General features: G+C 36.5%; 1 protein-coding gene across 1 annotated transcript in view; it reads right to left on the bottom strand.

Moving 5' to 3' along the window:
• Positions 1–313: 313 nt before the first annotated feature.
• The window catches only part of LOC106871353 (transcription factor Sp4), a 27,924-nt gene continuing 1,805 nt past the window's right edge, over positions 314–26,432 (bottom strand). The window contains exons 3-8 of the mRNA XM_014917761.2: positions 24,806–26,432; positions 6,436–6,646; positions 4,922–5,011; positions 3,423–3,523; positions 2,502–2,630; positions 314–2,329 (exon numbers count right to left, since the gene is read on the bottom strand). The exon at positions 24,806–26,432 is cut by the window's right edge and continues 66 nt beyond it. Of these exons, the coding sequence (XP_014773247.1) occupies positions 2,208–2,329; positions 2,502–2,630; positions 3,423–3,523; positions 4,922–5,011; positions 6,436–6,646; positions 24,806–26,432 (2,280 nt within the window). The 3' untranslated portion in view covers positions 314–2,207. The remainder of the gene's footprint in view (positions 2,330–2,501; positions 2,631–3,422; positions 3,524–4,921; positions 5,012–6,435; positions 6,647–24,805) is intronic.

The following is a 26,432-nucleotide window of genomic DNA, read 5'->3' as shown; positions in this document are numbered from 1 at the left end:
ATTAAGTTGATTTCATCAACCCAAGTGTTCAACTGGTACTTTATTTTATCAACCCCCAAGGCAAGGTCCACTTCAGTGAAATTTGAACTCTGGATGTAAAGGGCTGAAAGAAATGGTACTAAGCATTGTCTGGTGTAGTAATGATACTTCTAGCTCATTATGTAATCAGAATTAAGGACATCTAAAGGCCACTACTACTTCCTCTCCAGCTAAACGAAAAAGAAAAAAAAATGGCTTCGTTACTGCTATATTGGAAGGGATTTTTCAGAACTCTTCAGGAGCAAGTTGATAAAAAATATAACAGAAACAAGAATTTTGCAGAAACAATTTTTATTTTGATGGTTGTGTTGGTGTCCAATGCAGGTATGTACACTTTATACAATAAACCAGTTAGGAGGAGGAGGAGGAGGAGGAGGAAGGGGAGGGAGAGAAGATAAACGTAATGACCACAGAGGCTTCAACAACTTTCATCAAACCTCTCAGCTGATTACAAATGTAAGGTTGGGATCAAACAACTCCAGACTAAAGGGACATCCTATTTCCCCACTTAATCCCTCATTAATAATTCCTTCACTAAATGAATTTAATGCTGACTGAATCGCTGCTATCAGCTATGGGTGAAGCTTATACAAAAATACATATTTGCCTCAATGCGATTTACACAGTATTTATTTATTTATATATATATATATATATATATATATCAGCCATGCTTTTTAGAGACAATCTCAACTTTGAAAGTAAAACATCTTGGCAGGAAGATCAAGCCCTGGCTCAATATCATTCAGGCATATTCTAAATTTGATTTCTGATGCTTTTGTTTATTCTAGTATTTTCAGATAATTTAATAGCTAGCACAGTAATCCACTAGATTTCTGACATATGCCTGTTTGGTCATAAGCTCATAAACTTTGTTATCAAAAACTTCATGTTCAACTCACCCAACCCACACTACCCCCACCCCTGTTGTTTCCTCGTTTAAATCAAATTAATTGTAAAATTAAATGCCGACCATATTCTGATAAGCTATGATGAGACTTATACAAAAATACATGTTTGTATTGGTGAGATACACACAGCACTCTTTCTAGAACATTCCAAATTTTGAAAGTAAACTTCTTGGCAGGAAGATCAACTGTTACCAATCTCGGTACTAAATGGGAAAACACAGCTTTCAAAACCATAAGTAATTTCAAAATTAATTTAGTAATGCTACATTCTACCATGTATGATCCTGCAACTTTTGGGGATAGCATCAAAACACAGTCAATAGCTGGCAGTGAGCTGAAATATTTGATTCTGTACAACAACATGAGCTGAGGAGTTAAGTTTACATCAGAAAATAAATCTAGTTTTTTGGAGGTTTTCCTTTTTTTTTTGTTCATTGAAACAACAGAATCCATGAATGCATAACAGAAAAGATTACAATTCTTATATGATTTGTACCAATTTTATGTAGAATTGCTTTAAGACTGGCACAATAAACTACAAACACTTAAAAAGAATTTTGCTCACATTTAAATACAGCTTCCAAAGTTGTATGTCACAAGATAAGAGAATGAAGTTTAGTTGTCTTGAAAAGAAAGAAGGAATAAAAAAAAAACAAAGAGGGAGGGGTGGATATTTTGAAACACTGACAAAAAAATTCATAACATATATTGAAGTGAATGAATAATAGCTGTCAGCAGACACAGCACACCAATATAACAGATTTAATGTTGGGAGGGTTGCCTAAGGAGCATTTATAGTGGTTCAAGTGCTGACATTATAGCAAAATGGCATGGAGGCAGAACAATAGGAATCAAGGGACTAAACACACATTAAGACAACACACTTTGCCACTCTCCATAACACATACATATATTTATATATTAATATACAAATCTATATTCATATATATATATATATTTATTTTTTTTGTTTATTCAGTTTTCTTTCCCCATTTCAATAGCTTTGTCCATGGGATAAAAATAATTCCAATTAAAATATAGTGTTTTTTTTATGGATTTTCTTTACTTTCAATTTTCTTTTTTGTTTTTTTCTTCTTTGAGTGCTGGAATGAATTTTTAACTAAAAGAGAACATTACAGCTATACTCACACCATTTATTTTGGGGAAGGTAAAAAAAAAACGAGTGTAATAAGCTGCAGTTAAATTTCACTCTTGAATGATACATTGGGGAGGAGGAGGAAGAGAGAATAAAATTTATCAACCTTGTCCAGGTAAAGACTGAGACACATCTACAACTGATGGAGATGATACACTAAAGTTAGATGGAGAGTCCTCATCCATAGTGACTACACCACTGTTATCTGCCACACCTTCATCATCTGCAAAAAATAACCAGTTTTAAGCATAGTTGGTAAATTCATATGACTACTTTTAAAAATAAAATTGCTTCTAGAGTAAATATTCAAAGCAACATACCACCACTACTACTACTACAGAATAAATCAAAGCCTTTTGTTTAAACTAGAGAGGAAAAACAAAACGAAAACTTACCTGGGTTTCCCATTATTGTTTGGGCAACCTGGGGAACTCGTTTGTTTTGATGAGTCTTCAAATGTTTGCTTAAATGGTCGCTTCGCATGAAGCGTTTATTACATTCTTGACAGACAAAACGTTTTTCTCCTAAACAGAGATGGAAAAGAATTGGTTGAAAACTTGAAAAAAAACAAAACTTGAATCTTGTCAGTTCAGTTAAACTGTTAATCTAATAATTTGGTTTCAAATTTTGGCACAAAGCCAGCAATTTCGGTGAAGTGAGTAAGTCGATTACATCAACCCCAGTACTAAACCAAAACTTATTTTATCACCCCCACCCCCAAATGAAAGGTAAAGTCAACCTTGGCAGGATTTGAACTCAGAACATAAAGAGAGACAAAATGTCATTAAGCATTTTGTGCAGCATGTTAACGATTCTATTAGTTAACTATTAATTGAATTATTTAAGAATAAAAATAACTTTGCTGTAAACCTAAAATAATTGTTTCTAGTTTAGGCACAATGCCAGCAATAAGTGGACAGGAGGAGTTACTCAATTTCATTGATCCTCCAGGACTTGACGTATCAACCAAAGTTTGTGAACTTGTACCAATGTTTATTCACAACAGCACAAATCCACAATATATTGTTTTGGTTAAGCTAAAATTCAATGACCAATGCATGTTTACAATCAAAAGTGAAAAATACACTCATTAAAAGGTATATATATAGAGATTACAAATGCTTCTCATATCTTAATTCTCTTCCTCGTGTACTCTATACATATGTTCTCATCATGTATTCTTTATATCTCTCTGTTATATTTTGCAAACAAAAATCTATCTAAGCACAATTTTAAGACAACATCATATACTTCAAAAACATTTGATAACATTTTAAACAGAAGCAGTAACCTTATGTAGTTAGGGTTTTAATTACCTGTGTGAGTTCTGCGATGCCTCTGTAATTCATCAGAGCGTGTGAAGCGTTTGCCACAAAACAGCCAGTTACATATGAAAGGCCTCTCTCCAGTATGCCATCTAAGAAAGCAAAAGAATATGACAGGATCAAAATGAGTGGACAATTTTTGAAGAAGAAAACAAAAATATCCTCACCAACTGAAAATTAACTGAAAACTGAAATCCAATAAAAAAAAAAGTAAAGAAAAAAAACAACATTGGAATTATGCATTTCAATAAATTGATGTCCCCCCACCTCACTCCACTGCCACTTTTTTTTTAAAAGCACATTCTTGTTCACTTCCTGTGCTATTCATGCACTTTTGGCTACTTTTTCTGATGAGTTGAAGTGCATCTGAGCATTGTATACAGTGCTCATCATCATCATCATCATCATTATTATTATTTAGATATATTCTAGAAGCTAAGTTTTAGGTTGACAATATAATTTCAGTATTAATAGTACAGCCATTGTGTTGTATTCCCGAGAAAAGCAGACAGGTGGTCAGCTGCCCTAGTTTGCTTAACTAATAAAAAAAAAGTCTATGCACCCTTCTTTACTAAAAGCAAAAAATTGCTTCCAGCTATAAAAACAACTGCCAAATGTCAACCACTTAACTGAAGAGTTATGATTTCTAATTGAACCGTTGACAATATGTTGTGTCCTGGATAAAGCAGAAAATACTCTGAAACCAATGTATCCAAGCATAGATCAGCCACAGTAAGATGTAGGAAATAAACTCTTAAAGTGCAAAACTAGCTGGAAAGGAACAAAATGGTTTCTTTACATTTCCATACTTACAGCAGTTTCCTGATATAATAGTTGCGACATACCAGAATTCCTGCTTCTTTATCAAGCAACAAAAGTTTATTAAATTAAGCCTTAATACTCACCACTGCCTTCTAAAACACAATTTCCTGTTTCGTGAGAAAAATTCAGCAAATTCATTTAATTCCATAATAAAACCAAATCACCAGACTCTTCACTGCACAAGCCAATGTTTCAAACAACAGCATCGTTTAAACTCAACTTACAATAAGCTACTAACGGCATCTTTAAAGTGTATATCTACAATATTTTCATCTACAAACAGTTTGATCTCTGAGTCTCATTTAGGTGTCTTGATTTTGGATATCAATCGGGTCTTGAGACGACATTGAACCACATGACTTTTAAATGAAGAACATTTATGACAAACAGATCCAGAGAGATCAAGCTAATCTAACTATAGAGTAATTATAATGTAAATATTGTAAAATATACCCTGAAAAGTTAAGGTGAATAGTTCAGGTAAATTATAATATTTATCAATTCATCCCATAATGAACAACTGTTGAAATGATATACGCTGTCAATACACTTCTTACAGATTGATCCAACTCTAAGAGACACTCAAACTACTAACAGCTATCACTAGACATCACACAACAACTATTAAATCAATCCTGTTTAATGCATATAACACTATTGTGACTTACCTTAGATGTGCTCTTAAATGTGAAGTTTTACCATAGACTTTATTACATCCAGGGATGTGACATGTATGTTGCTTCTTTTTCTCACTATTTCTGAAATAATAAAAGGAATATTCCTTAAAGTTTACTGTTCTCAATAGAAACACAAGTTTTTGTCAATTTATACTTGATCGTTGCTGAGATATTAAAGGGAATTTATCTTAAACGAGAGCACTAAGAGAGCGCAAACCTCCGCCAAGGCAACACCAATGTCCTCTCAATGATTAGCTGGAGATGATTTTTAAAATGGGAATATCTGAAATAAACTCGACTGCTCTCATAAACGAGAATACTAAAAATGAATGCGACTGCTCTCAAAAATTAAGTAAAAGAAAACAGAAAAAAATAATCCAGAATCCTTGTCCGGTACCAGATCGATCCCAAAATCTAATCAGTTCATGCCAGTGACAATGCCAAACATCCCTGAAAGTTTCATCCAAATCCATCCAGTGATTCTTGAGATATCTTGTCCATGGACAAACAAACAAATACGACTGAAACAATACCTCCACCTTCAATACGACAGAGGTAATAATTTGTGTTGCTATTGTGATTTGTTTTTTATATGATTTATGACACTACAGAAGTGTAAAACTGAAATATCAAGAAGGAACAAGATGAAAGAAACAAATTGAATACTATCAAATCTAAAGTGTATGTGAGGTAAGTAAGTAGAAAAGAACCAAAAACATTAGCTACTGGATTAGAAGAGACAATCAGCATCATCATTGTTTTAATATCTACATTTCGATGCTTATATGCATCTAGCCCTCATCTGTTTCTCAAGTAAGGTAATATTTCCCCATGATTGGACCTCTTAACCACAAAGCCACACCCACACCTGAACTCTTCATTCATAATCAATTATTGAATAAAATCAGAAAACAATAAATGTTCTTTTCTACTCTAGGCACAAGGTCCGAAATTTGGGGAGAGGGAGGGGACCAGTCGATTAGATTGAACCCAGTACACAACTGCATAACTGGTACTTAATTTATCGACCCCGAAAGGATGAAAGGCAAAGTCAATCCCGGCGGAATTTGAACTCAGAACATAATGGCAGACGAAATACCGCTTAGCATTTCGCCCAGTGTGCTAACGTTTCTGCCAGCTCGTTGCTTTACCTTGATAACAATAATAATGGACTGTAATAGTCCATGAAAATGGAAGACAATACAAATGGAAGTAAAAAGCATGGAAAATAAAACTATGCAGCAAAACAGAGTTTAACTCTTTTGATAATAAACTACCTCTGGTTCCCTGATACAAAATCCCTGTTTTAAAAGGATCTGAAAATTTCATACTAATTTATGCTCGAAACACGAGTTTTATATTGACAAAGTTATCTTACTAAATTTTTTGTTATTGCCAAAATTAATTGAAACGAAGACAGTATAGTTGAGCAGGAATAAAGTAATGAAAGGGTTAATAGAAACATGAATGACTGAAGCATTTAGAAACAGTGAAGTGTGACCTACCTCCCTTCCGAATCTCGGCAGTTGGGACAAGTGCAAGCAACCCTTCGTAGTCTCTTACCAGGTACCACATCTGTGCTTTGTTGCTGCTGCTGTTGCTGTGGACTGTCAGCAGGGCTAAGGGGGCCGATCGGAGTGGGTGTTTGAGATGTGGTTTGAACCACTTGCCACTTTGAAGGGTCACTAGGGTCCGGCTGCAGATGACCATGAGGTGCTGAAATGAGGGCAGTGAAATTATTAAAGCAACGTATCACAACAGATATAATAACTACTGCAATATAAATATTACTTTATCATTAGATAATTTCACACATACTATATATACATACATACATTTTGAAACTCAGAAAGAAGACTTTATCATAATTATTCACTCACCGTGATACACTTTCACTCCTCATATAGCTATAACATTGATGGTGCAATCATTCGGGAGGGGGCAAATAGTTGATAAATCTTAATTTGAACAGGATCATTGCCACATATTTTTATGTATGTTGCCTGTCTCTGAGAGTAGTACTAAGCTTGTTGACATACATGTTTAGTGTCAGTTATTATTTGAATACTATATTTTTTGGTTGGTGCCTTGGTGATATTCACTGTAGTTAAATGAAAAAAAAAAAAAAAGTTGCTTTCCCTTCTGTCTACTAAAAATCCCCATGTTTAAACTCCTAGATGCTGGCAAAAAACTATGATACAGGAAGTAACCACAGGCACTGTACTTTATAGTCGATAAAGACTTGAACCGATTAAACCATAAACAATAAGTATGAGAATAAAACATGCTAAACAGAAGTCCTGTTACTGGATTTAAACTCATGGTGTTGCTACTGGATTGGTCACCTTTAAGCCTTAACTATGTAAATTTTTAGACATCTGAGTTTCTGGAAAACCTTAAACTATTATAGATATGTTTGTGGTGTATTTACAATTACACAAAATGTAGACAAGAAACATGTCAAACAAAAGCAGATAATATTTATATAAAATGTTCATAAAAGCCAATTTGTAGACAAAAATATTGAAAATACTTAATAATAAATTAACAATTTTGTATATTATTAAACCAACAAAGAAATGAAATAATTTCAACCCAAATAAGAATCATGATTAGGGTAAAGACAAAACTTCAGTTATCAAAAGCTTTTTAATGCATTACAATACAAAGCTATTCATACACACACAAAGGCATCGTAAAAATGTGAACAAGAATGGATAACATGGAAATAATAAAAGAAAAAGTGTAAGATAACAGAGTCATTAGTTTTTCTTAAAACAATTTCGTAGCAATTAAGTAGACATCACGGACAGGATGCTTTACAATAATCTATTGTTCATGAAGGGAAAACTTATTTTGAATTAAAAATATAAAAAAAAGAAACTTATATTTCTTTAACCCTTTTAATTGTGGAAAGTAATTTTATACATTAGAATGTTGTGTTTGAAACTATTTTCTGTTGAGATATGTCAAGTTTATTGAGATAACGTGACCTGCAGAAAATAGCAAGCTTTAACATAGGAACAGCCATGATCTTAAATTTCGCAGTGAAAGAGTTACACACAACAAAAGGTCATATTTTTATGTTCATTTTAAATGCAATCTGGTAAAATATGCCTTTGAATTTACATTACAAAATAGAAACCTCCTACTATTTCAGCTGAGTTTGATAATCACATGAAGATATATAAATATTATGCTATCAGAAACAGTAATAATGGACTAATTTAGGCCGTAAGCCATGTAAGTAGTTACACGGCAATCTTCACTGATGTTCATGTCATGGAAAAAGCATCCAGTACACGATGTAATGTGGTTGGTGCTAGGAAAGGCATCCAGTCGGGGAAACCTTGCCACAGCAGACACTGGAGCAGGGTGCAGTCCTCTGATTTGTAATATCCTGCCGAAACCATCCAAACTATGCCAGGATGGAACCTGGACATTAAATAGTCGTAGTGGCAGTAATTGTTGCTGTTGTCATCATATATTCGGTTGGATGGAGACAATAAAAACCATCATCACAATTTTAACATTCACTTTTCCATGACTGTATGGTTTGGACAGAGTTTACTGAGGCAGATTTTCTGTGACAGGATACCCTGTTGCCAACCTTTACTTATTTCCAAACAAGGTAATATTCCCCATGACCAAACATGTTTTCACAGAATATCTGTAATGAATACCACTGCCGGTATGACAGTGGTACTCAGTTACAACTATGACACAATGTCAAGCCAAACACACACATTGCAAACTGATCTCTTTTGGTTTCAATAAAGAATGTTCCAGTTCTTTGATGAACAGAACAGTCTTCGCTTTGAATTAGAGTGCAACCGGCTGAGGATTCTACAAACATGTGTACTTCTAACATAATTTACAAGGAAAATAGTAAGACAATTATCTCTGTCCTCTATCATATTCTAACTTCTTGCCAGGCACTCAGACATTTTTCTCGATTCAACTCCCTCTCTCAGCTAAGGGGTCTTTATCTTGCAAGTTACTTGGTGACTTTATTCGTACTGGTTCCACCTAAAAAGCACCTGTGCCAGTGCCATATTAAAAGCACCTGTGCCGATGCCAGACAACTGGAACTTGGTGCAGTTCTCCAGCTTACCAGCCTCTGGTCAAACTGTCCAACCCATGCCAGCTTGAAAAACGAACATTAAATGATGATGAATCAGAATAATCATGCGTGATTACACCTGATAGGTAGAGTACACCTGATATTCTTCCAAAGTGTCCATTTCTTTCCCAAATTACAGTCACAAGCCTTGGGTTTTGACTCAAGTATTTCTAACACTACAAAGCATATTTCTCAACCATTCAACCATGCCTGCATCTACAGGGTCTGCAGTATAACATATCATATCATCACTGCTATCAGTCTTATGTTTCCAATCATAAACATGGCTGTATGGTTAAGAAGCTCGTTTCAGGTTCAGTCCCACTGCACAGCACCTTGGCAAAGTGTCTTTTATTATAGCCCAATGCCTTGTGAGCAAATTTGGTGGGCAGAAACTGTGTGGAAGCTTGTCATATGTGTGAGAGTGCATGTGTCTTTGTGTTTGTTCCCTTCATTGCTTGACAACTGGTGTTGGTTTATTTATGTCCCCATAACTCAGCAGTTCAGCAAAAGACACCAATAGAATAAGTACCAAACTTAAAGGGGTCAATTTGTGTCACTAAACCTTTCAAGGTAGTACCCCAGTATGGCCACAGTCCAATGAGTGAAACAAGTAAACGGTAAAAAAAAAAAAAAGGTAATATAAAAATAACATAAAAGATGGTCATGGCTGGAAAGCCGTCCAACACCGACCTATGACCACAACAACAACAATCTTATCTTCCTTCCTTCCCAATGACTCTCTCTACCACAAGTACTTCCCCCACCCAGTCTTTGTGCCAAAAGACACTTTGGTGCGCACCAGCTTCTGTGTATATCTCTCTTACACACATCAGGTATTCCTTTCAATATTCCTCTACTGACTTAAGTCTCACTTGATCTCTCTCTCATTGAAATTGAGACCAGACTCAAATTACTTAAGCCAGCCTCTGTTGCCTTTCTACATTCAATCTGCATTTTATCTTATATTGCATCTTTATGCATTATACAGTTTAACTTTTGCATATGCACAGTAAGCCTTATAGCTCCCTGGGTTTCTTCCCCACATTTACAATCTATCTGAAAACACTAATAAACTTATCTTAGTAACAGAAACTATCTACTGTGTCAAATGAAACCACTGGGCAAATAAGAGTGTTTAATAAAAATCACTTCCTTTTTTAGTATAAAATGACAAACTTAAGAGTTAAGAAGCTGTCATAAGTTGTCATAGCTTGGGACAGTGTGAAGCAGGGATGGACTGAAAGTATTAAGGGCCCTCAGGCATAACTGCTTACCAGGCTCCTTTGAATGTGTGTTTTAGAAGAGTTAACATGTAGAGTGCGGGCCCCTCAGAGCTCTGGACCCTCGGGCAGTGCCCAATTGACCAACGGTTCAGTCTGCCCCTAGTGTGAGGCTATTCAAATATATTTTTATCATTTTGTCTTTTGTTTCAGATATTGGACTGCAGTCATGCTGGGGCACCGCTCTGAAGAATTTTAGTCAAACAGCTCACCCCCAGTACTTATGCTTTTCAGTCTGGTTCTTATTCTATCAGTCTCTTTTGTGAAACCACTAAGTTGCAGGGATGTAAACAAACCAACACTGTTTGTCAAGCAGAGGGGTAGGTGACAAACACAGACACATGTGAGTGTGTGTATAGATATAGATATATTTGTATGTACGTATGTATGTATGTATGTATGTATGTATGTATGTATGTATGTATGTATGTATGTATAGGCTTCCAGGTAGTTTCTGTCTGCCAGATTCACTTACAAGGCATTGGTTGGCCTTGGGCTATAGTAGAAGACACCTGTACAAGGTTTTGTACAGAGGGACTGGGTATTTTTTGCGTGGTGCCATACATTATTATATTCTTATCAACCAATCGCTAGTGAAACATTAAGAGAAATAACTTAAATGCAGAAAGATGCAGGATTAGAGAGAGATAAATAGGATACGATTTGAGGGAAGTTTAGCAGTTTCTTGCAGATTGAGCAACTATAAAGTTTTTAAGTGGCACATGCACAGGCGAGGTCAGCACTGCTCACCTTGCCTGTGCATGTGCCACATAAAAAGCTGAGTGATTGGTGTTAGGAAGGGCATCCAGCTGTAAAAATCCTGCCAAAACAGTCACAGAAGCCTGGTGCAGGCTTCGGCCTGGCCGGCGTTTGTGGTACCGTTCCACGCATGGAACACGGACGTTAAATGATGATGATGATGACGATGATAAAGAAGCTGTTTGTTGGTTTGTGAGGCTCTGTTACGTTTCTGTTCGTGGGGAATGTTTATGTTATGACATGAAGTGATGTGTCAATGTTACATCTGGTTGAGATCTGTATGCAGAAGGTATGGCAGTAATGCAGTGTCCTCTGCATTGGTTGCTTACGTAATAAGTTGTCACAAGCATGTTATTAATGTAGGAAGGGGAGATTATAAAGGAGGGGAGATAAACAAAGTCTGACATGCACAAAAGGTGATGAAATGAAGGTCACACTACAACTAAACAACCCGACTAGAAGATTTGAATCGAAATGCTTAACTATGAGTAGAGCCGGCAAGTCAGCAGCTTTGTTAGAAAATTATATTCATTGACCGTATTTAATAGTCAATTCCTTGATCTAACTGCTAATTAAATCAGTGACCTACACAATAACTTAGTGGTGACAACAAGCCATGGAATATATCAGACAACCCCGATATAAGAGCATAAATAAAGGACACAAATTTATTAAATAGCTGTATATAATTCCAGAAGGCAATAAAAATGTTTTCTTTAGAAAATAGTAAATATATAAACACTAATAATGAAAAAGAACGTACATACCACACATTTTAAATTAATATCTTAGAGAAGTTTTACCTGACCAGACATCTACCTATGTGACATTAACATACTATGTCACTTCAATAACAGTTTTATTAAGAAGCCATTGTTTAGGACTCAAAAGTCTATTGTATCCTTTAAAGTGGATTTCAAATAACATAAATGCTTTCAAAACGAAGTATAAAATGACAGTAAACAGATAATAGAAAACTAAGAGTGTGGAACTAAAATTATGAGAATGCTGATGGGGACAATAATATTGTGCTTGAGAGGCTCCTTGATAATATTTAAGTAGCCAAAGCAAATAACTAACATCGTCCAAATAGGATTAACCTCCTTGATAAATACAAGCTGCTAAAATGGGGCTCCTCCAATGGCCCTCTGGCAGGGTGTGTAGCTTGGAGACCAAGGAGTCTCTTCATATCAAGCCACTACTTCTCTGAATTAAAAAAGCATACTTTGGTACTTCTGACATGTGATTAGAATGCCACAGGAAAGAATTGCAAAATGGGTTCTTCAAGCTGAGCCAACCCCTAGGAGTAGACCAAGTGCAAGATGATTGGATAATATCCAAAGTCTCAGTTGATCGTGCTTGGGAATCCGGTAGAAGAGTGTAATAACGGTTACTTCTGATAGGACTCTATGAAGGAAGTGTCAAAGACTCTACTCCTACAACCCTCCCAGAAATATTGGACAGAGAAGATGGATGAATACACTGCAAAATTCATTAAAAAAAAAAAGAAATCTGTAGTCTTGTCTTAATCATCATCATCATCATCATCATCATCGTTTAACGTCCGCTTTCCATGCTAGCATGGGTTGGACGATTTGACTGAGGACTGGTGAAACCGGATGGCAACACCAGGCTCCAATCTAATTAATGAAGAAATGAATTAATATTGATATATTTTTAATAAACTGTTAGGATATCTCTGAAAATTGTGTATTAATAAAGAGAAAGCCAGGCAATAAAATATCAATAAACAACTTTAAGAGTAATTAATTAAATATATATTCAAAGTTTCATTTGTTATTCCTGATATTAGAGATGGAACAAACCTTAAAAATAACCTTTCCACAATTATCCAAACATTCTCTATAATTTCATACAAAAATGGCAGAAATTATAAAGGCCTTGTTGTACAAATCCTCATCATCATTTAACATCTGTTTTTCATGCTGGCATAGGATGGTCAAACAGGAGCTGGCATGGGATGGTCAAACAGGAGCTGGCAAGCCAGACACCTGCTCTAGGATTCCTTTGTCTGTTTTGGCATGGATTCTATGGCTGGATGCCCTTCCTTACGCCAACCACTTTACAGAGTGAACTGGGTGCTTTCTAAGTGTAACCAGCACCAGTACTTTACACATCGCACCAGCACATGTGGTTTTTAATGTGACACCAGCATGGGTGCTTTATATGTGGCACCAACACGGGTGCGTTTTATGTGGTAATTGTTTTGGCAATAGAAAAATGAACATGGCACATCTAATTAGACCAGTTACAAAAACAAACAATCATTCTGTCTCAATATTCAAACAACAAAAAATACTACTCCACATCATCAAAAGTAAAATACCCTTCACTCTGCAGCATACAGACTGCAATTTGTATGCTGCAGGGAGAAGGGTATTTGGGTTTTATATACTTATATATATGGCTGTATGATTGTACAGCCAATCCTAGTACTCACTGTTTTAAAGTTTGGTATTTATTCTATTGGTCTCTTTTGCTCAAACCACTAAGTTATGGGGGATGGAGACAAACCAACATTGGTTATCAAGTGAAGGATGAGTGGACAAACACAAGGATACACACACAAGTTTCCATATAGTTTCCGTCTACCAAATTTACTTGTAAAACACTGGTCAGCCCAGGGCTATAGTAGAAGACACTTGCCTAAGGTGCCACACTGGGACTCAACCCAAAGCTATGTGGTAGCAAAATGAGTTTCTTAACCTCACAACCATACCTGTTTGTTGTAATGTTATTTTAGTCTTTCTTTGCCTCCCAGTGCATAAAAAGGGAAACACACAGCAGACCTGGTCAGAATGTTTACAAATGAGTAAAAACAAGCAAAGGTACCCCGGGGGCTTTCAATGGAATCTATTTATTAAACAGGCAACAGATTAACTCCTTCATATTCATATTAATCTGTCAAATGTAATGCTTACAAAAGAGGTAGAACATTTGGGCTGCATATGGCTGGTTCAAATGCTAAAGGGTTAAAGACTACCACTCAAAAGCAGGTACAAGCTATCTCACAAGCTGTAATACAGCTTCCATCTACTCTAATTCACTCATCATCATCATCGTTTAATGTCCGCATTCCATGCTAGCATGGGTTGGATGGTTTGACTGGGAACTGGTGAGCCAGATGGTTGCTCCAGGCTCCAGTCTGATCTGGCAGAGTTTCTACAGCTGGATGCCCTTCCTAACTACAACCACTCACATAGCTTTAAATTGAAATGGATTGTTCCAGGTGCTATGTAATTTCAATAGCATGGTTCTCAAAATTAACTCTTTATAAATTAAGACCAAAACATCAGTAAAACAAAATGTATTCACATAGTAGGTGGACATATCAGAGAACAAGTTAATATGTGCCTAAACAATGAATGAATCAGAGGAATCTGACAGCAGCTATTGTATGATAGTGAGTTACCATTTGCATTGCAACTTCCTGCTTTGCCATCATGTTTCTGAGGAGTCTAACTTCAATTTAGAGCAATAATATTACAGCAAATTACAATACACGAATTAAAAAAAAACTTTCATTAAAATTACAACTCTACATTCTTTAATCATCCTGATATCTGGCAGTTACAGACTATTCTTCACTAATGAATCCTAACAAGACTAAAACATATTTGGAGTTCTCACTATAGGCACCTTTAATGTTAATATGAGGTCAGACATGCAGGTATATGCAGTCTCAGGAGCCTATACTAGAAGTCATAAAAATTCAATAACCACAACACTGGTACACACAGGGATAAAGGTCAAGCCACAACTCTAATAGTCAAAGCCTGCAATACGTTTGCAAAGGAACTTAGCACTTTCAGTCAGCTCCGACTACAAATCACAATAAAAGACCAGTCTTATGATAGCTAAGTTCTTGGACATCTCCCTCAATTGAGACACAAATACATACAAATCTTACAAAACACTTTCTGAAACACTGTGATATATAAATATGGGTACTGCCATCCAATTTGAGTTTTTGGAACCTTAATCAAGAATATTAATACAAGGATCTCCAGCTTCTCATGCAGGGATCTTCAATAGAGCAACAACCTATTTTAACAGAGCCTTCACTACTGAAACAGTAGTTACTGCATCTACCAACCTCCTCCTTTGATCCAAGAATAGGCTTGGAACACAATCTAGTTTACTGCACCTTTCTCCCAGAATATAAAAACCAATATAGAGGAAAGATTCCTTGAATTGATAAATAAGCGTTTTCACAGCCAGCTTAAGTATAGGATCACTTTTAATAAGAATAACACACAAATACTCCTAACATAAAACTAAACTAGCAAGTAAACCATATATATCCACATTTGAGGAGTGTATATGCAAAAATATAGGGACATACCTACTGAACAGGTTTGCAATACAAATGGAGTCAGCTCCACAAATACAGATTGGAGAAATCATCATCATCATCATCGTTTAACGTCCGCTTTCCATTCTAGCATGGGTGGGATGATTTGGCTGAGGACTGGCAAGCCAGAAGGCTGCACCAGGCTCCAATCTGATTTGGCAGAGTTTCTACAGCTGGATGCCCTTCCTAACGCCAACCACTCCGAGAGTATAATGGGTGCTTTTACGTGCCACCGGCATGAGGGCTAGTCACACGGTACTAGCAATGGCCACGCTCAAAAAGGTGTTTTTTATGTGCCACCTGCACAGGAGCCAGTCAAGTGGCACTGGTAATTCAATGTTATGAAAATCACATTGCTTCCTTCTGAGACAAAGACAAGATGGCACGGTGTTATAAGTATGCACATGGTAACTTAGAAATAGCAACACCAACTGCACCATGAAAATGAAGATAAAAGAACTAACCAGTCCTTACATTAATGGAACAAGAAGAAGCTATATGTGTATACCATCATCACTATCATCATTTAATGTCTGTTGTCCATGCTGGTATGGGTTGGACGGTTTGACCAAAGCCGGCAAGCTGGAAGGCTGTACCAGACTCCAGCCTAGTCTGGCATGGTTTCTATGGCTGGATGCCCTTCAGAGAAACAAATACTTTGTTAAAGCCTCTAAGGGTATCTAAACAAATGCTCAGAATGCTTTGGAGCAATGCCACCCCTTCCATAATTATACTACCAACTGTGAGAATCTAACATATGATAGCTCTAGACTCTTAGTTTCCAAGTAATAACAAGTTCACACACTTTTACTCCTTTTGGCTTTAATTTTACTGGAGCTTTCCTCAACTTGAGAACTGCTTGTACCATCATGAGTATGGATCTAAGTATATAGATATTGTGTATATACACAAGAGCATATCCCTCTCTCTAGCTATCTATCTGTGTGTGTGTGTGTGTGCATTTTGAAACTGTACTTGTCTGGCAAGTGATCTGAGACGGTGTATCAAAACTTAAGCAACTTACAGTGTGGAAGTCACATATTAGCCATTCATAAACTTGCAAAAACTTCATATAATCATTTATCATTTGGTGTTAAAATTTCCCTAGCACTACCTGCCACCTGATCACAAACGCAGTTCCAGTGCAGCTGGTTTGAGACAAGGCTGTTGGCCATTATATTTATAATGGGAGTGGTTGTAGTATCATCACCACCACAACTACCACTACAGTAGTAGTAGTAGTAGTAGTAGTAGTAGTAGTAGTAGTAGTAGTAGTAACAAATAAAGTAAGTACTTTAAATGTAGCTAAATAACAAAACTATTTGAAGAGCAAGTAGTCTTGACAGCATGGCCATTGGAATGACAAGATAGAAAGGCGTATACAATGCATGAGAGGATGAATGTCCATACTCTTGCATTCTTCTCTCTTGTAAAAAACATCTGATTCTTCTTTTTCTACTGTGTCATTCAGGCATACTGACACTACACATCCAGTAAAGCAATGCCCACAACATTATGGAATTTATGCCGACTCCTTTTCTGCATTTTGAGCATAGCCATTTCCCTGATAGACAGAAGTCCTGTCTCCATTTCTACTCATAACTTTAGTCTTGGTTAAGTTTACTTTAAGACCCATCAATTCCAGACATTGCTCTCACACACTCTCTCTCTGTATATGCCATTTTCCTATCTTAGCAGTTTACTATTCCTGAAATGGTTTACCATCAAACAGTGACATTTTGCAGTAGCTGATTAAGAGACCATAATTTTTTTACAATATCTGAAATTTTAAATTTTATCTGTGCTTATTCTAAGCATAATCGAAACTTTTAAGATATCATGTGCAGAAGAAAATATAGAAAACAACTTTATGCACATGCACTAAGAGACAACTGTGACCATATTTTTTATAGATACACACTTACAGTTAACCAATTGCAAGCAACAAGACAAGACATAATTTTCACTTCTCTCTGCTTTCAAAATATGAAATTTTACCATTTCAATGTTTTACTATACCTGAAATTATTATCAGGTGGCAGCATTTTGCAATACTAGTTAATAGGCACAGGTGTGGATGGGACAGGTGCAGATGAGGTTGTGTGGTTGAGAAGTTTGCTTTCCAACCACATCATTATGGGTTCAGTCCCACTGAGTGGCACCTTGGGCAAGTGTCTTCTACTACAGCCCCAGGTTAACCAAAGCCTTGTGAATGGATTTGGTTATTAGAAACAGAATGAAACTTGTCTTATATGTATATAGATGTGTGGGGGGGGGGGGGTAAGTGTATATGAACCCTTGCCTTGACATTACATATTAAGCAGTAAACATGTATCACCACCATACAAGCAATGTTGTCCATTTTCACTCTTCCGTGAAACCATATCTGGCCATGGGGAAATATTACCTTGCTTGTTAACAACTATGAAGGCTGGTAACAGAAAAGGCATCCAGCCATAATAAATCTACCTCAACAAATTCTGTTTAACCCATGCAAACATGGAATAGTAGATGTTAGATGATGATGATTATGTTTATTAAAAGAAACAGTAACATTTCATTTTATCTATGATTCTAATTTAATCAATGCCTATTTCTCTCTCATCCTGTTCCTACTTTCCAACCTCATTTACATTTTTCTTAAAAACAAACTTTATTCGTTCCACTTGCAATTATTGTTTTAAATTCATTCATAATTTGTCAATGAATGTGTGTGTATGTATAAAATGTCTTTGTATATGTATACACACACTCATTATTCCCAAATTTCCTCTGTAGTAATTGCGAAGTATCCAAATCTATCTTCAGTTAAATCCTGTTCGTGACCAGGTGGTCATCTTGTCACATGCACTTGAGTCCACTTGGTTTAGCAATTAATGGTAAAATGGAATTCATTACTTGAAAATATCTGGACATGTGTAAGTGCCCCAATACCGGACCCTAGAGATGCTAGAGCAGAGACAAGTAGAAATATGTGCTTTATGCAAGAAGTTAAATGGAAAGGACTCTCAACCAGACTCCTCACAGGCAAGGAACAAAATCCTTGTGCATGAGCAGTAGCAATACTGTGGATGAAGAAGGCATGGTATTGGTAAAGAAATAGATAGATGAAGTAATCAAGGTAGCCCGAGAGAGAGAGAATTCCATTCAGGGTAATTAGTGTAAAGTATGGATGTGAAAGAGGTGCAGTGAAATCAGTCAGGCTAATGGAGAAAGCAAACTATTTGTGGGGCAGATGCACAGGACCAATAAAAGCAGGAAATAGATTTTCTCAAATATCTGAATGGCTCCCTAAAAGTAGTAGGTAGCTTGTTACCAAAGTGTCCTAATTAATTGTGGAGTTGAGTACTCCAAAAGAATAGCAGGTAGAATGAGAACAGGTTGGAGTTTACTACCTCTCATCATCATCATTTAATGTCCATTTTCCATGCTGGTATGGGTTGGATGGTTTCACAGGAGCTGGCAAGGCTGGGAGCTGCACCAGGTCCCATCGTCTGTTTTAGACAGAACATGTACAGAACAGCTGGGATTGAACAGCCTACTCATGAAATTGACATGCAAGTGACTGAGCACTCCACTGGCACATGTAGCATTAATGTAGTTCTCAGGGAGATTCAGCACAACACAGGATGTGTCAAAGTTGGCCCATTGAATTACAGGTACAATTAATTTTTGTCAGTTGAGTAAACTGGAGCAACATGAAACAAAGTGTTTTGTTCCCACTGGGAACTGAACTCACAACCTTACAAATGTGAGCCGAACGCACTAACCACTAAGCCGTTTGCCTTCAAGATGGAACCCGTAACAAAGGTAGATGCAGAGATGAAATGTTGAACGCTTATCTTAAGATGCTGAGTTTCATGGAGGAGATGACAAACGACCATGTTGACTAGTGACAAGCAATGATGGAGAGGAACAGACCACCCATACAAGCATAGGGAAATGGACATTAAAAGAAATGGTAGTAAGACTGGACGACATATATGTGTATACATATGCATGTGTGTGTACTCATTTGTTATGTATGTGAATATATTTGTGTCTCTCACTCAATATATCCAAATAAGATTTTGTCATTAAAATTTATGAGCAATAAACTGGTTATACTTCTATATTACACAAAATATTTTAACAATTTTAAATACAGTTCCTAAGAATAATTAATCATAAATATACAATAAGGTTTTTTTTTTTAACCCTTTCATTATCAACCCAGCTGAATTGGCTCTGGTTCTGTAGTACAAATGTCTTGTTTTCATAAGTTGTGAATTAAAATCTTCCACCAAACCTTTGTCACAATTTATGTTCCTAACACTAGCTAAATTCTTTGTTATATTTAAAGTAATTGAAAGAAACACAGAGCATCTCAACAGAAATATGGTAACAAAAGGGTTAAACATCAAATGATAGTGAGGATCCACCCAAGTAAAATTAGGGACCAAAGGTGTCCATAGGCAGAAAATAGTTGAAAATCACTGCTCCAGAAGAATCAGGAAGGCAAGAAAAATGCTACTAAGTGATGGCAGTGAGGGATGGATGAAAGGGGAATGGGGAGGAAAAACACACAGACAGATATTATTCTATCTCCAATCAAATTATTATTATTGCTTTGGCAACAGTACATTTTGGCACTGAAGGCATACACACACACACATACAGAAGCATGCATGCACAGACAATATACACATAGGAGATAGAGAGATGGAGACATTACACATACATACAAACTAGAAACTCACAGAGAAGGAGAGAGAGAGACAAAATGAGAGAAATATAAAAATGTCTAATGTCAAAGAAGTCAGCATCGAATCAGCAATACCAAAATATTTCATCCCCATATATATATAGATGAGTGTTAACATTCAGTTTTCTATGCTTGCTTTTATAGATGTGTGGTGCCTGTATAATTTAGCAGAGAGAAGCAGAATGTAAAGGTTTTCCAATGTTTTGACAAAAGGATCAAAGACAGCCAAATTACAAAATGCAAAACAGTGAACCAATATGGAAAAGCATGGACATAATGATAATGAGGCACTCACTCTTACTGACATCATGAAGGAAGTATAGAAAATACAACAATGAGATGTGTGCTAAATGAGAAGTTTTGGGGGAAAAGTGAAGAACTATCTCAAGTAGACTCAACAAATGGACTATCTATCCCTGCCACCCACATAATCAATCAGGTAATACAAAAAAGGGTAATTTCCAATGACTGGTGTGGCAACTGCTACAAGAAGAAAAGAGACGCTAGAAAGAAAGAACTGCAAAGGCATCAGCTTTATAAAAAGAGTGAAAATTAGCTTAAATAAGATGCAGTTCATATCTGAGATAGGACATAGTGCCATTGATGTTCTTCCCATGTGGGATGAGAAAAAAGTTCATAGCAAATAGCAAACATTATCATTCTTTCCAAACACGAAAGCAAAGCTTAGAATTAAAGTCTTAAAATAAACCCACCAAAGAAAAGTTTCAGTTGTAGTAAACCCTGACACATCTCCACAATCCCCTTTTTCCAGGCATAAAAGGATATGTATAAAAGAAAGAAATACTTGTTTCTAAAATAATTGAATGGAAGCTTTGCATCTCCATTCTCATCACCCAGATATGTATAAATACATTGTCTCATTGAGAATGACCATGGTCACTTTATAAGACAACTTATCAGAATGTTTGCAAACACAGATTGACACTGATTTCATATTCAAAATACATATCTGATATCCATGGGCTTTCCAAATTAGTCTTTTTTCAGCAGTACAGAGGCCACATTTTTTGCTACCATTTTCATAAGCTCAACACTTTTCAAAAATTCTCCAACTGATATCATTTATAGCTTTCTCTCTCAATAATCAGATATAATTTGCTTGCTTTGTTACATTCCATTTCTCAGTATTCCTGAAGGAAGAACTGTAACTGAGAAATCTTTTGATCAACTACTCTATCATACGAACACATTGCATTAGGGTGATGATACTACAGTTCACACCTCTCACTCGAGTGATATGCATTCTTCATTCAGAAACATTTATAAATGGAGTGTAACAAAGGTAGCTTATTACCTTTGATCGTTGAAAGGAGCTGTATATATGTGTGTGTAGATACTTATACAACACACATACACACATTTATATACAAAATATATACACACTTACATTTATTTATACATACGTGGACGCACACATACATATATCTGCCTCATCAAGTCGATACACGACTCTTAGTGGCATTTTTGACAATTACTACACGAATCATCTTGAGAAAATACAATGGTAGTTTTTTCCTTTTTCTCTTAACGATGTAAATTTTTTTTTTCATGGCACCGTCTTATCGGCTCAATACAGACAAGTTCGTGATACATGTTTGGCTATACAAAACGTAAAGAACCGGCATACATAGTGTGTGTGTGAGAGAGAGAGAGAGAGAGAGAAAGAGAGAGAGGGGGGAAGAAAGACCGAGTGTATGTTTCTCTGTATAGGCGGTGTTTTGGAATAGCAATCACTGCCTCATATGCACGTATGCATATATAAGAGAAACCTGAACAGTTTCAATCCAGATTAATTGTAAACAGATCAGTCAATATAATTTAAGCGCTGAATGTTTTTAAATCAACGTAATCATTATTAAATAGTCAACTTTTCTAACGTTATTATTAACGTTTCATAACAAGCTGCTATAACGTGACATGCTTAAAGAGCAGACTACAAGCAACACGGATAAAATTTTATTTGATTATACAGACATTCGAGGGTCACACGGAGGGTAGTTACATCTAGTGAAATATACACCCACATATACCAAAAATGCGTTTTTAAATACAGAATAAATTCAAGGTCATAAGTAGGGAACCAAACAAATTCCAGACCAGCTTAGCAAAATAAGAGTTAAAACTTATTTATGATAGACAGGATGTTTGGAAAACTAACACAACTTTCACTTTTGCCGGTATGATTGATTGCCCATCCCACTTTCTAGGACAACGAGAAAAAATTTCCAAAATAGCTAAAATATTTCGTAATAATAATATAGCGCTAAGTTTGAAGTGGAGACACCAAATTACAAAATGCTGTGACGTCGCGTGATTTATTCTTTCTGCTCGTTATTATTGTTGGTATAACGAAAGATGTGTGTCCACTAATACCGACTTTGTTTCTTCATAACTTTCTGAAAAATGGATATTTTTTCCGATGAAATTTTCAAAAATTACATTTCGGATTGTGTAGAATAACGATTATATCGGAATTTGATGTGAAATAAAAAATTAAGGTGGGGTTAGCGGGGGCGGATAATTCACACATTTCATCAAGGCGTATGAGGAAACAAAGTCGAAGTGTATGAATTATCTGATGCCATCCTGCTTTTCCGCCACATCAGATTCCGATCTAATCTTAATCTACGCAATCTGAAATGAATATATGTAAAGATGCTTTACTAAAATAAATATCCGTTAAGTTATGAGGAAAAAAATGGAGGTGTGTTTTAACCGACACTCCGCTTCACCCTTCTGAAAAACATTTTTCACAATAATCTCCGACACAACTCCTCTAGTTTACGCCATCTAATATGTATCTCTGGAAATTTTCATTAAAAACATGCATTTTTCAGAAAGTTATGAGGAAACAAATTCGATGTATGGGGGCACACATCTGTAGTTATAGCAAGTCTTTGGGTGTAAGTAATAAATGTATAAATTACGAGAAATCAATTATAATTCGTATATTTTGTTAAGGGAGGAATGAAATGTTATAATGTTCAAATTAAATCTTTATTTCCTGTATAAAACGAACCTAGACGATATTAGTATTGTTTAGAAGGAGCGAAACGATGATCTCTACGTCAAGGGATATCACAAAGAAACTTTGGACTATAAATCGATGTTTTAAAGAAACAACAGACATAAAGAAATGTCGATCTTGTACTAATCCTTTTTCGAAAAATAACCTTGCAACAGCCAACACAAATGTATTTACTATTTTACAGACTGAAAGGAAATACGCTCTCTTACAGTAGCGACTGGAATGTTAAAGAAATGTCCATTATATTGGAAATAATTGTCAGTTCTTTTATAATTAAACACCTGCTGTGCTAACTAATTACGTATTTCTTTGTTACATTATATTCAACTTATTAGTGACTAACAAAATAGTAGTAATCCAATATCTTCTAAAATATGCATTAACATAAAATGATATGGGTTCCAGGGCGTTAATAGAAAATATAACGATTGAATGCTTGGAGCCCTCAACCAAGTTTTCAAACTAAACTTCATATTCTAAAATGAATTTGTACAACAACAAAATATATTGAAAGAGCGATTGAAAATGATGAGAATTACAACGAACTTATTCGATTTATTGGATCTTCTGTAAAAAAAAAAAAAATACCAACCACCTGAAGTTAGCGTGCAATTGTAGTTAATTAAAATTAAGGGAAATAACGTTTTTTGGTTAATTCTAATGAAAATGTGAACCAAAAGTGTTGAATCATTCACATCTAGGATACAATTTCAGGAATATTAAATCGATATACTACTTGTCTGGCACTTTATTTTATCGATCAGTTCTCTTCCTTCATTGATTTTACACCAGTTCTACAGGAAGTTGACACATGTATGCAAATTTAGAGATTTTGCATGAATTTTTAGAGTTACTTTGCCATTAAAAGATTTCTCTTCCTTTGCCAAAGAGATAAATATTTCCAATCAACAACTAATGCAAAAAAAAAAAAAGTTTTATTGAATATTCCAAGTCAAGTTTATCAAAGTTAATGTGAGAAAAGCCAACTTAACTTTTGTTAGTGATTGGAATAATTGAAACATTACTTGGTAAATTCATATTTTTCTTCTAGTTTCATAAATAACGAATAATAACTGAGACAGGTTGTTGATTATACAGGCACATATAGTTTACGTTACAAATACATAGAGTTTGCGTTAGATATGTATTGAAATGTATAGTGTTTACATACGCAAATCACAACATATACACACAGATGCATGTTGTTGATAAGACACAAAGGACTAAATGTGTTCCAGAAAATATATATATATAAGTGGGCAAAAAACAAGGGGCGATCAACAAAAATTTATGAAAAAATTTATGAAATTCGGCTGACGATAAGCATAAGCTCATCGATCATAAACATGGTTATCGATCAAAGTAAAACATCATAAACAGTGCCGCCTCCACAGGTGGGAGTTACTTGTCAAAAGAACTAAAACTGTAACCAAGTGGCAATAATAAATGGGTGTACAAGTTGGAACACATGCGTACAGAGAGAGAGAAAGAGAGAGTTTAAGTGTTTGGAGATAAAAATTAAAATAATGTTGAACTACTTACCTAAAATCTGTGTAGCGCTGATAGCCTGGGCTGTGGGAGTTGTGCTGATCTGGTTTGTGCTGATCCCGGCCGCCGCTGCTACTGTCTGTATCTGTTGTGGGCTGAGTTGCTGTCCCTGCGACTGGGAGGAAGTTGTGCCTCCACCCCCTAAACTGGCCGCCATGCTGGAAGTAGTCGCCGATGTGGTGGTGGCTATCGTTATTGGCCCGCCCATGCCTTGGAGAGGCGATGAGGCCGCTATAATCTGTCCTTGCGGAGTGATAGCTTGAAAGTTGGCCAAGTTCTGCACGTTCTGTAGGGCGGAGAATCCTTGGAGACCTTGCAGACCCTGGATGTTTTGAACTTGTATAGTCTGTATGTTGGTAGGTCGGATGTTTGCAATGTTAAGTGTAGGAATCCAAGGACTGCCTTGTATAACTTGGTTCTGGCCTGCTGCTGCTGCAGCAATCTGGATATTGGCTGCGCTTTGTAACATTTGAGGAGTAATAATATTAGACACCATGCTGCCTTGACTGGCTGCGGAGGTAATAGTTGACGTTCCAGATAAACTGGCTGAATTTTGGGGTATAGCCAGTGAATGGACATTTTGGCTGCCTGATGTTACCACTGACTGGTTGCAAGGATTATGTGATAACGAAATGATAGTGGGAATAGTCTGTAGCGCTGACTGAGGGATGAAGCCAGCATTTGAAGCAGTCGGCGAGGCAGCTGTACTCGAGATGGACGTGGATACATTTTGGGTCGCGGTTCCACCACTTAGTTGTTGTTGTTGAATGTTGTTGACAGAGGGGCAGGTAACATCTGTTGCCGTAGTAACGAGAGGTTGCGGTGAGTTACTTTTGATCTCAGTCTTAACGTTAATTTCAGTTGGTGCTGCTATCTCGAGCACTTGCTGTGTAAGATTTTGTCCGGAGCTGATTTGATTCGAGTTATTGCCCGTTGCTGAAGAATGAAGCGTGGAAAGAGTGCCCTGACCCATGAGATTAGCAGTTTGGAGTGCTGGTGTAGAGAAAGCTTGAATAGGCAGTTGAATTGCTTGATAAGTCGTTTGTCCGTTCCCAGTTGATACGGGTATTTGTATAATGGGCATTTGTTGGAGTTGAGACAAAGGCAATTGTATTGTCTGCATAAGAGGTTGCCGTATGGCCATGTTCTGCATTCCTGCCAGATTGACCATATTACCGCCCAAATTGAGCACGTTACCCATGAAACCGACATTGTTGGGGATAATGTTGGCTCCCGAGAGGCCTTGGGTGGTTCGGACAATTTGTCCGGTCGGCGTTAGGACAGCTTGATTCCCCGCAAGAATCGCTTGACCTCCACTCGCCGTGGAAGCATTTGCAGGTACAAAGATGGCCTCTTGTCCATCCAGTGTAAATGTTTGGAACGGTGGTATGACATTGTATGTTATGTTTCCACCTGGTCCGGTGGACGCAATCAGTTGCGGAGTCTGCTGGGCTATGATCGGAGCAGTAGTTAATGCCGTAGCTGGTGCGTTTGGCTTGGTAGAGTCCACGACACCAGGTACTTGAACCCAGTTCTGGCCGGCCACGATCTCGCTTTGATTGGTAACCTGATTCTGACCAATAATTCGGACCTGAGTTGCACTCACTTGGTTAATTCCGTC

The sequence above is a fragment of the Octopus bimaculoides genome, chromosome 8, assembly GCF_001194135.2.
Source record: "Octopus bimaculoides isolate UCB-OBI-ISO-001 chromosome 8, ASM119413v2, whole genome shotgun sequence".
Taxonomy (NCBI): domain Eukaryota; kingdom Metazoa; phylum Mollusca; class Cephalopoda; order Octopoda; family Octopodidae; genus Octopus; species Octopus bimaculoides.
Note: the sequence above shows the minus strand (reverse complement) of the source record. Positions and strands in the feature narration are given on the sequence as shown.